We start from the raw sequence: 12,740 nt of genomic DNA, 5'->3' as shown, positions 1-12,740 counted from the left end.
ACAACACCATCACTACCTTGAACCTGTGAGGTGATTATATTATTATAGCAAGTATTTTTAAAAATTGATTCGGAAAATGTAATAGTTACTCACTTCTTTACAGCTTCTCCTGGGGAAAGAGAAGTAACCACTGAACTTCCAGGCTGTGATACATAAAAGAGTTGCTGTTCATTTTTGGTTGGAGCTATTTTACACTCATGTTCATGGCCCCAGATAACAAGATCAATGAAGTCATCCAAAAACTGTTCTGGAATGAAGTTAGTACTTCCGTGCTTACTCCTAATGCCAAGATTTTTAAAAAACAAGTATTATAAATGTTCTGTGATATAGAAAAATTTCTTATTAACTAGGTCTATATAGATCTTTCTTTCTTCATTCATTAAAGTTTTTTATATTCCCTCTACATACACCAGAAACAGTTCAAAGGATCAGGGATGCAAAGATAACTTCTAATTCCCACCCTCAAAGGGTTTACAAACTTGTAGGACACAGACAAATAGAAACCTCAAAAGAGAAAGTGGTCAATCTCACATTAGAGGCAGATCACAAAAGGCTTTGGAGAAGCATAACTCCCCTTGTGGGAGGGTCAGAAAAGCACGAGCTCTACCAATAGTAAAAACCTGACAATTGGTCTGAGTGGATACCAAACAGAGCACAAAAAATAGAAGTGAGTTTGGTCTAAGCTTTGTAGAATAAAAACAAATGTCTACATATGTCCAGTTATTTTTTAACAACAGATTTCTTTTCCTGATTATAAAAATAATGGAAATAAGAATGTCAGTCTCACGTAAGAGGTAAGTTTTCAATGTTTAATAAAACATCATATGAATACGTGACTTGCAAACTCTCATTTTACACCTAGATTAGTTGTTATTATTAAAAGACAGATGAAAACCCAAAGTGATGAAGACAAGGAGGAAAAGTTTTCCCTAACACTGACTTGTATCACTGGGAATTTAAGTAAGTGTTCAAATACTTCAACCAGCATTTACTTAACAAAAACTGATGCTCATTCAACAACTATTGACTGAGTTTGCACTACGTGCCAGGTATCCCAGGCCTGATACAGATACTGAAGACACAGTGGTGAACAGTCCTTGCTCTAGTGGGGAAACAAGCAATAATGTATGTATATGCGCGCGTGCGCACACACGCATACTAAAGACAGTTTCAAAGCGCTGTCACACAGTGCATATCTAAGTCTTGCCTGATCCTGCACTGACAATTTTTTTTTTTTTTAAGTGGAGGTACTGGGAATTGAGCCCAGGACCTCACGCATGCTAAGCACACACTCTACCTCTGACCTATACCCTGAGCCCCAACAACTTCCAAAGAGTAAGGTGCATTTTAGAAATAGCTAAGCTTGGAAACAAGAGTTTGGGGAACCTCAATAAGTGATTCAAAAATTCTTAGAGAATACTTTTACCTGTTCTGATGAACCACAAATAAGTTAAACCAAGAGTTCTCGTCTTCTTTTGGTCTCAACATTGTTACTTTTTTATTGACGAACATTCGATAGAGCCTTTCGTCTGGAATGGAGCCTGAAATGGATGTTATACTATGTTAAAAGTGGTTTTGTACTTGGTTTTTAAAAATCAGTATGCTTTGCTTCTAAATTATGTGCTTCTCTGAGTATTTCATTTTTCTGTTAGAGAGATAGTTGAAATCTGGTATCACTATTTACAGATAAATATGTTCTAAGTTTGTGCATGACAGCTGCTGAGCAGTTAGCTGCATTCAAAGAATGTTTTTCACGTCAAGCATATATACCTTCAAAATCTGGAAAATGTGGAATAAAGATTTGAGTTTTCTGTGCTTAAATTCTTATTAAAGTTTCTAATGAAACTGTTTTTCAGTTTCCCTTTATTTATTATAAGTATATATATACTTTTGATCTAACATACTTTATAAAATACACAGAGATATTAAAAGGGATGAGATTAAAAACTGTATTTAATGAATATACGTATGCATATGCATGACTGGGACAATGTGCTGTACATCAGAAACTGATACGTTGTAACTGACTGTACTTCAATTAAAAGCCTGTATTTAAAAATAATAGAATGATAATATATTATGTTTTTAAATAAAAATACTGTGCTTTTTAATAATTTATTGACTTTCTTTTTGGAGGGGGAGGACGGATTTATTATTTGCAGCAAGTAAAGAGGACACCAGGGATGCACTGTCTCCAATAATTTAATGACTTTTAAATAACTCTTCCTGTGCATTGAAGAAATCAAATTAGTCAAGTGAAGGAGGTCAAAAAAACCCAGGTAAATATACACATAAATTGTAATTTTAAATATTATAAAAAGTAAAAAAGTCAGAATGCTAAGATGGGGAATGTCGGGGTGCGGGGGGGACAAGGCTGCCACTTCACGCAGTGATGAAGGAAGGCCTGGGAAGAAAGCCAACAACGCAGAAGTATGAGAGCTAGAAGAGGCTGAGCCTCTAAAGGGGATCCCTAGAGTGTGGACGAAGAAATAGATGGTGAAATGCAGAACATACAACTGAAGACGAAAAAGCCAAGGCATATAAAATCCACGACACTGGAAGGCTGATCTACTTAGAGGCTGAAGCACTGAGAACACTGATAAAATCTGAAGGTAGGTAGGTAGGAAGTTTGAGAGAGTGGAGGGCAGTTTAGCCAGCTGGCAACTGGCTGCAAGGGGGCAGTCTGCAGGCAGGAAAGGAAGCGGCAGCAAGGAGCAAGGCCTCTTCTGAAGCTCAGAAGAGGCCGGGAGAGAACCGTGTGGGACAGAGCATCCTCAGGGGCCAGTCAGGTTCACTGCAGGCTGGAGAGTACAGGCAGCGCTCAGAGACGGAGGACAGGAGGGAGTCTGCTAACTAGACAGGGAAGGGTTGGGGTGAGAGAGGCGGGACGGGTAGAGACAGAGTCCAGTTAATGGTAACAGAACAGGATGAGGTGAGAGTCTGGGAGAAAACGGATGATGGAAGTAGGTGGCTTCTGGCAGTGACTGAGGCATAAGGGGGTCTGTCCTTGCTCTGAAAGTGGGAAGAGCAACCATTCTCTGCAGATACGACTCCTAACATTGCAGTGATTAAAACACCTATTAGTAGCTTTTTAAAAAAGTATACTTCACTTCCTGCTCTATCACTTACAAAATCAGACATAATAACTTGATCTTATTTTCCATATCTCTAAAACATAGATAACGATGCTTTTCTATTCATTGTAGAAATTATGAAAATTGGGCAAAGACTATATGCTTCCTAGTGAAAGTACTTCCATAAACCATCCACCCTAATTACTCTTTTAAAAACATATACAAAGAGAAATGCAGTAAATAAGATCTTCTCAGGCTTCTATTATACTAAAATCAGTCCAAAAATAATAAAAACTATGTTGAGGCTACAGCATGAGATTTCTTCCCAATTGTTCTTGGGATATTTTTAGGATGGTTTAACATGAAATATAATTTTATAATACTCTACACACAACAAAAACAATAAAGCTATTGCATTCATAAAACAAATGTCAAGTTGAACTTAATCCAAGGAAGACACAAAAAACGGACTTTGCACCCTAAAAATAGCCTTTGATCTTCCAGTCACATGGAATAAAGCCTAGCAAACAAGCTTCAGCCTACCAGACACTAACTAAATTGAAGATAGCGAAATTGAGAAAGCAAATTTTCCGAGCAGTGTAGATGACAACTCTAGACTGGCACTATCTAAAAAGAAATTTCTATCAAAACCTCTTATTTTGTAAAGTCACCCATAAGGAATAATTAAATTTGCCTCACTTTTTCAAACAGCAAGGAAGTTAACTCCAGAACTTGATTTCCTAGTTGCTTAAGCAATTAAACATTTATTGACATAAATAGTAAAATAAAACCATCTTACCTAAGCCATAAAGAGCAATTTTTGTGCTTCCTTTTTGAAGCAAAACTGGACTAATGTCTATCTTCTCCACAGACATTGAACGTCCAAAGTGATTTAGAAGTCCAGCACAACTTAAAACATCCAGGGCACAGAGCGCATCTGCCTATGCAGAATATTTCCAAAGAATATTAATGTATATCTAAAAATAAGTAATTTACCTATAATATTACTTATTAAAAGTATATTCAATAGTTACAAAAATATAGATTAGGACAGCGTCTTCTCAAAAAGAAATTACAATAGTAAAAGTATTGCTACCTTTTCCTATTACAAGTGACTTACTGCGACTGGAATCACATGCTAAATGCAAAGTTAACATTTCACCAAAACTTATCATGATGTCTTGTCCGCTGAAAACTAAAAACCAGCCATGAAATCAGTGCTTTGTAATATTAAGCAGACCTCTTAAGAGGTGAGGGAAAAAAGACTAGCTAACTAGTGATTTATAATGTATTAATGACCAGATAAAAGGAAAAGATATTTTGAGATCAGGACCTCTACTATTAAAGATCCCTCTCAACTTACAATGGGTTTAGGTCCCAATAAATCCATTGTAAATTGGAAATACTATTAATCCAAAAATGTAGTTAAAGCACCTCATCTACCAAAAATCGTAGCTTAGCCCAGCCTAACTTAAACACGCTCAGAACACTTAGGTCAGCCTACAGAGCAAAAGTATAAATATTTTTACAGTGAAGTATTAAGTATCTTGTGTAATTTATTGAGTAATATACCAAAAGTGAACAACAGAGTGGTTGTGTGTACAGCAGCTGCTTCTCCTCGTGATCACATGACTGAATGGGAGCTACAGCTCACCGCCCCCCTCAGCATCATATCACTAGCCTGAAAAAAATCAAAACGCGAAATTCGAAGTACAGTTTCTACTGAATGCACATCAATTTCACACCATCGTAAAGTTGAAAAATCTTAGGTCAAACCATTGTAAGCTGAGGACCCTCTGTACTTCCATATCAAAAACAAGGTTAAGATGATCTAACTTAGATTTAAAACTGTTCATGAGACAATCACTTCCTACAGGTGAGATTTTATGAGATAAAGATGTAAAAATATTTGGTAAACTGTAAAGCATTATACAAACGTTAGGTATTTACCCCTCCTCCTGGTTACTTATGGTTAACCTCAGTACTCATGAAATAAAAGCACACCTCTCACACCAATTATTATTCCAGATTTTTAAAAATTATCTAAAAAGCAGCATAGAAGCTTATATGAATAATAAAAAGTCAATTTGAATTTTTGACTCAATTTGACTAAAAATTCCTGGGAATAAGAGGAAGAATGCTCTTCACACACTAAACAGATAGTTTCTAAAATTTCAACAAACTGTAAGAACATAATAATTACCCCCGTGGGATCATCATGATTGCCATGAATACTAAACACTGGAATTGAGATGTTGAGATTGTTATCTTGGTAGTTCACCCATGGAAACCTTAAAGAAAAAAAAAGTTAGTTTCTATAATAAGACACAAAAGCTGTTTCCTCCATTATCCGCCTCCAAAAAATGAATGCAATTATAGGCAAACTGGATGAGCTAAGTTGGCAAATGACCACAAGTTTGGAGCTTAAAAAAAAAAAGTCATAGGCAAAAATTCATTTCAAGTCAAGTCTGAAGAGCTCTCAAAGTACTACGCATTAGAGAAAACCATACAGTAAATGACACCTGTGAACTGCATAAAAGACTTGTGCCTCTGAATAGGGGAATAGGCTTTCAACTCGCAAAAGCCTTTGTACAGGTTATTACTTGTAGAAGGAGAAGGGGAAGAAAGACACCTACTTAGGAATCCGAAAGACAGATTAAAAATTCCAGCTCTATCGCTTACTACTTGCATAACTATAAAGTCTCCCACCCACTCCTGCCCCTGGCCACCTACTTCCTCTTCTCAAAGGCAAATTTACTTTAGGCAATTTCTTGGCGTAACTGTGCAAAAATACTTTACACCTGCAGAAGCAAATGCATGCATCTTCCTTCTTACACAAATGGCAGCACAATATAGATTTCTACACCCTGCCTTCATTACATACATTACATAGCATATTTTATAACTCATTCCATGTCAGTACATTAAGAGCTTCCTTGCAGTTTTTTTTTTTTTGGGCTGGACACTGTATGGATTATTATAATGCGTTTAAGCAGTTACCTATCAGTGGACACTCAGACTATTTCCAGTCTTTTGCTTTACAAATAATGTTACAGTGAGTACTCTTGTACAAAGTTGCCCTTGTGAGAGTATAGGAAAACACCTAGAAGGAAATTGTGGGGCCAAAAAGTACATGCATTTGTAAATTTGATAATTACTGCCTATTTCCCTCAATAATTTACACACAATACAACGGCAATGCATGAGACCCCTCTTCCCCTTACCCCACCAACATAATACTTATCAAGCTTTCTGTCTATGCCAGTAGTTTAAAACCTGAGCTGCATGTTAGAATTATTCAGGAATCTTTTAAGATGCACCAATGTCCAAGACACTCAGAGAAATTAACTGACCTAGAGACTGGGCATCAGTATTTTTAAGCTTCCTAGGTAATGATAATGTACACCCAAGATTAAGAACCACCACTGATCTATGTCAATCTTGCAGGAGAAAAATATCTCAGTATATCTCATTTTGTATCTTTCGTATCCTTTTAATGTGTTTAAATGCAACTTTATTTCTTTTTCTGTGAACTATGTCCGTATTCTTTACCTACTTTTTTTTTTATTAACTCATGGTTTTTTTTTTTTTAATGACTTAAAAGAACTATTTATCTGTTGGGAAAATCAGACCTTAATTTGTAATGAGTTGCAAATACTCTTCCTGGTTAAACTTTGACTTTTGACTTTGCTTTGGGCAGCTCTTGTCATGCAGAAATTTACAAAGACAAACACATCAAACTCTTCTTTTATGGCTTCTGGGTTGATGTAATACTAGAAAAGTCTTTCCCATGCCTAGATTCTTTTTTAAAAGTCTAACAGTTTCTTCTAGTTCTTTTATTAAATAAGCCGTATTTTTCCTGGAGATGCAAGATACCACCTTTATTATCAAACACTAAATTCCTACCTGTACTAAGGCTATGTCTGGAATTTCCATACTCTTCCACTTACCTGCCTATCAATTTATGAGTCACACCACATTTTTAATTACTGTAGCATTATAACATACTCTATTTTTTTCCAGCTTTATTGTGATATAACTGCCATATAATATTAAATAACTTTAAGGTATACAATGTGTTGATTTGATACACTTACATACTGTGAAATGATAACCACTATAGCTTACTTAGCACCTTAAGCTTAATGCACACTTAAATAAACACCCACATCATGTCATAAAATTGCCATTTCTCTTTTGTAGTGAGAACATTTAAGATCTGCTTTCTTAGCAAATTTCAGAATACAATATTGCTAACTGTAACCAACTCTCTGCCTCTGGTAACCACCACTCTAGTCTCCATTTACATGAGTCCAGCCTTTTCAGATTCCACATACTGATAAGTAATATCCAAGGTATTATATCATTTCTTTGCCTGAAATTTTCTGGGGAAAAAAGTCTTAGATTGAAACGCATGAAGCCCAAGCAGGATAAACAGAACTAAATCCACAACTAAACATGTCATAGTAAGACCGCAAAATGCTAAGGGTAATGAGGAGAAACTTAATGGTGACCTGAATGTTCTCTTTATGCCAGTTACCATTCTATACAATTTTCTTATTAACTCAACTACTCCTTACAACTACTCTGTAAGCTCCGCACTGCTCTTCCTCCATTTCATAATGATGAGACCCAGGTAGGACAAAGCCAGGATCTGAACTGAGACAGTCTTGTACCAGAATCTGTGCTTTTAAACACTATGTTATACTGTTTTTCCAGCAACTAAGATGACAGCAGACTCCTCAAAAGCAATACAAAATAAAGAGTTTACCACCCACCCACAGCCAGCGAGAAATTGTAAAAACTGAACTTCAGAAAGAAACCTGAATCTAGACAAAAGAAATGAAATACAAGAAGCAGCAACAGTGAGCAGAGAAACAGGTAAACACGTCTTTGGGGCGGACAGAGCGGTTTAAAAACAAGATGAAAGAAAGAAGAAAACACTAATGCTCTAGAACTGAATAGAAGACAGGTTAAGACACTGATCAGAATTCTTAAAAACAAGGACGAAGTTAAAAATTATAGGAATTTTTTTTTTTTTAAGTTGAGGTTGTGTTTTATTTGGCTGGAGAACTCGAGCCCAGATGACAGCCCTTCAGGTGGCTCTGAGGGACTGCTCCGAAGAGGTAGGGGAGGAGCCAGGATATATAGGAGCTTTACAACAAAGACCAGGGAGTTGGAACAATAAAAGATTGCTTGTTATCTAAAGAAAACCAGGCATCTCAGGTTAAAGAATTTAGTGCTTTTCTATGTATGGGAGGAAGCAAACATTTGAGCTCATTGAATTCATTCCTTTGACAAGCACCTAGCTATCTAGGGCCATTATTTTGTCCTTTCTTATTCTGAGTCCGCTCAGAGGGCACCACTGCGAGTGGCTGCAGAAGCTGGGCTGCAGGCCTGTCCTCACTGGGGGGTGGCGGCAGCTGCTGATGACTTGGTTTCTTGTTTACTGATATGGTTGCAGTATTTTCGTTCACAGTGCTCCCTCTTGGTCCTAAATTTGACCAATATTTTGGGAGACATTTCATGACCAATTTTATCCCACGGTGCTAGGAAGGCTCATTCCTAGATCAGGTGAAGAATCTGTTGACACGCCACTCAAAGTGCTAGTTTTTGGATCAGGCCCTGTTGATACTAAAAATTCTCTGGATCACCTGTCTTACTAGTCTGTCATGATCCAGGAAATGTTTACCCCTCATTGCTCATTCCCATACCTAGAATCACACTACTACAATTATTCTATGCAGGATTATAAATTTGATCTTTTTCCTCAAGATGTTTAGCCATCATCAATCTTGCTGGAGGTCTAGTTACACACAGGGAAATATAAGAGACAACAATCTTATAAAATAGACAGGATATCAGTAATATAGTTAGTAACATTAATTAAGTCACGAGTAAGGATTTAATACTCGAGAAGTTACATTTTTGGGTTAAAATTTTGCTTGTGTTTTTGATTGAGCTTGAGTGATCTTATAAGGAAATTCGTATTCATGGTCAGGCTCAGAGCAGGCATTATTAATTGGCCAGGTGAGGTCGCCCACCTTGTAATGTCAATAGTGGCCTAAACAGAACTATAATTTCTTTTCAGAATAAATTTTCTAAAAATTATAGAAATCTTTTGAAATCTTAATTCTATACTCAGCCAAATTATTAATCCAAAGTTAAAAATAGCCATTTTCTTACATTTAAGTCTCAAAAAATTTACCTCCCAATATAAACTCATTTTTAAAATATGTATACATAAATAGGTAAGAAATAAATATGGCTATGTCCGTCTCATGGGTTATTTTATATATATATATATATATATATATATATATATATATATTTATTTACTTATTAGTTCTGTGCACTGAGAGAGCCTAGAAGCAGTGACAAGACAAGAGCAATGTCCATGCCTAATACCCAGATTCTAGCTTCCAAATACCATTCCAAAAAGAAACCAAGACTCCTTGAAGAAATGGATGAGTCTAAAGCTAGGGAAGGGAAAATACAGAATTAGCCTGGCGCATCTTACAGTGCCAAAAAGAAAGAAAGAGGGTGAAAAAAGATGAGTATGTTGAAATGACACAAGAGCCAGTCTGAAAGAGTGCCCAATGGCTAAAGCTGGAAAAAATTTATTTGGGCAACAAAGTAGATGACAATAGTATTAAATTGTAACCCAAAGGGAAAAAAATGAGTTGATACTTATATAAACAATTGACTAAGTTCTGACTACCCGACAATTGAATAAATAAATAAGCAAATGGGGGACAAGGAACAAATCTTCTTTACAGAAGAATTCCAATTAAAAATGTAGAAAGAATGTGGGAAACAGAAAATCACCATTATAAACCATAGTTACAACTGCTGTAGGCAAGAGACATGATGAATGCTAAAATTACTGGACAAAATTTAAGGAGAAACAGAGTAGCTGCACAGCCTCTTTCCAAATACTTACTAATCACTGTGGTGGTTTTTAACATGCCTCTAAGTTCTTTGACCCCCCTTCCTCACTCCAAGAAATTTAACTGAAATTTAACTCCCTCTCTCTGAGTGTTGGCTGGACTTAGAGACTCATTTCTAACAGTGTATGCAAAGGGAAAAAGAGTAATTTGACAGTGGAGAAACCTGGCAGACTCCATCTTACTCAAATGACCAAGTTTAACCTCACCAAGGACCAGCCACGTTGACAGCAGGCACTCCTGACATGCTATGAGAAAGGCACTTCCCCTATAGGGAATATTCTTCCCCCAGAACCCATCGCCCTAGTCTAATCATGAGGAAATCCCAAACTGGGGGGCATTCTACAAAATATTTATGCTAACCAGTATACTTCAAAAGCATCAGGGTTGTTCAGGAAAGACCGAGAAACTGGCAAAAATGGAGGGAGACTATGAGAACATTTTAACTAAACGCAATGCCGTACCCCATACAACGCTGAAGAAAAACCATGAGAGTACCTTTATGACGTGGGGTTCTAGGTGGATATTGTAAATAAGTCCCAAATGCACAAATCTTAAAGAAAAGGGACAATGTGTTTGACTACATACATAAAAATTAAATATTTCTGACAACAAAAGCTTCCATAAACAAAGTCAAAAGACAATCCACTGACTGGGGGAAAAAATATGCCTAACAAAGGCTTAGTATCTAGAATATACAAATAATTTCTGCAAATTCAGTACAAAAAGACAAAAACCCCTGTTTATAAAATTTGCAAAGGATATGAACAGAAGAGATACCAAAAGCACAATAAAAATTTAAGAAGATATGCAGTCTCATGTTAATTAGGGAAATACAAATTAATATAATAATGTACAGAAAATTCAAAGAATTACATTTACTACGAAAATAACTTGGGGGGGTGGGCGTAGCTCAGGGGTAGGGTGCACACTTAGCAATATACGAGGTCCTGGGTTTAAACCCCTAGTACCTCCTTTAAAAATAACTAATACATGCAGTATATTGTATATGTGCAGTCAAGCTGTAACTAATAAAACTGAAAAATGAAAAAAAATAAACAAATAAACCTAATCCCACCCCCCCAAAAAAGAAAAAGAAAATAATTTACAGTGAAGGTAAAGTGGCTAATTGTTAGTATGTTTATGTGTCTTATACAGAAAATACTACACACAAGGGAACATTCACTTAAGTACTTAAATATACTTACTTACTAAAACCAAAGTTGACTGACTGATCGCTGACAATTTCAAACTGTACAGGACGATCTCCCATGCAATATTTTCTTAGTAACTCGAGGCAGGTGTGTAATGTTTTTCTTGAGGGTTTATTTTCATGAAAAAGATCACCACCTAGCAAAATAAAGTCCACCTAATCAAAAGAAAATTGTGTGTAAATTAGTATGTTCTATAGGTAAAATTTTTGAAACTATAGATCAAAGTGATAAAAAAAATCTTGTAAAAAATACTATTACGTATGGAGATTTAGAACTTCATATTTATTCAAAGGGCCTTCCAATCTGGTTATTAATCTGACTCCAACTTAGGTTCCTGGGCCACCTTCGGAGAAGCCATCTTCAAATTACTACACTAAGTCTCTGATGCATGCTACCCAGAGTGACCATATTTTTTTTAAAGTTACCCAAATCAAACATAAACTTAGCACTCTAATAAAACCTATGGACAGGACAGCCAATTCAATCCGAATTATTCACTCAATTCATTCAACAACTATTTTATAGAGTTCCTACAGGCCCTGACAGCTAAGGAACTAGCAATCTACAAAACAGATGACGTCCCTGTCGTCATTTAATACGGACAATGTGTCATACCCTATGCTGGGTGTGATGAATAAAACAAGATCCGTATCCTAACTATGTTCAAAATCTAACAGAAGTGACAACCTGCTATGTATCTAAACATAAGTCAAACTCTGACATGCACTAGAACAGATATGTAAACAAACCAGAAGCAGAGATGATGTGACAATTAATCTAACTGAGGGGAGGAAATTCATTGAGGACAAAGTCTGGGAAGATGTGCTAATAACACAGTGGCATTTGAGTTGCACTAGGAAAGATAAGTGAGATTTCAAGGAAGAGCACTCAGGAACACCCAGAAAGAAAGGGAATCATACAGAAAAAAGAGTCCAACGTGCTTTCAAGAAGCGGACAATCTACCTAAAGAAATTTGATTAAGTTCTTAATTATACACAAGAAGCCAACACTACAGATCACTGTGGGCTACAGTGGCGGGGGGGGGGGGAGGCGGCCAAATCCATCACCCCAAAATGGGCCGCTTTGGCATGTGGACTGTTTTGAGCTGAAGGCAATTAAGACCCAGCAGGTCAGGGAAAGCTTTTTTACCTCCCTTAACAGCCTAAAAGAATTTAGATAGGAGGCATGTACTAGAAAGAGAGCTATTACCAGAGACAACTTTTGACATTAGAAAGATTCATCTGCGTGGCACGGCAAACCCCCGTTAGCCAAACATCTACTCTTCTCATCTCCCTGTGAACTGTCCTCCTTCCTCATGAAGCCCCGGACCCCCTTCCCCTTCTCCTCAGCTCAGGATGGAATGTAAGCCTCAATTACCTCACTGCTGGGGAGGTCTTATATTTTTGTGGGGCTCCCGTACACTTGCAATATGTTTTTCTCCTGGTAATCTGTCTTATGTCAATTTAATTATTAGACCAGCCAAAGAACCTAGAAGGGAAGAGATT

At 36.7% G+C, this 12,740-nt stretch overlaps 1 protein-coding gene across 3 annotated transcripts in view; it reads right to left on the bottom strand.

Moving 5' to 3' along the window:
- MRE11 (MRE11 homolog, double strand break repair nuclease) overlaps positions 1 to 12,740 on the bottom strand; it is a 67,077-nt gene that overhangs the window by 47,859 nt on the left and 6,478 nt on the right. For all 3 annotated transcript variants that reach the window (XM_006206726.4, XM_072968957.1, XM_072968959.1), the window contains exons 4-8: positions 11,230 to 11,390; positions 5,278 to 5,365; positions 3,874 to 4,015; positions 1,427 to 1,541; positions 94 to 279 (exon numbers count right to left, since the gene is read on the bottom strand). In XM_006206726.4, coding sequence (XP_006206788.2) covers positions 94 to 279; positions 1,427 to 1,541; positions 3,874 to 4,015; positions 5,278 to 5,365; positions 11,230 to 11,390 — 692 coding nt within the window. The remainder of the gene's footprint in view (positions 1 to 93; positions 280 to 1,426; positions 1,542 to 3,873; positions 4,016 to 5,277; positions 5,366 to 11,229; positions 11,391 to 12,740) is intronic.

This window comes from Vicugna pacos, chromosome 10, assembly GCF_048564905.1.
Source record: "Vicugna pacos chromosome 10, VicPac4, whole genome shotgun sequence".
NCBI lineage: Eukaryota > Metazoa > Chordata > Mammalia > Artiodactyla > Camelidae > Vicugna > Vicugna pacos.
This window is presented reverse-complemented; position numbering and strand designations above follow the sequence as displayed.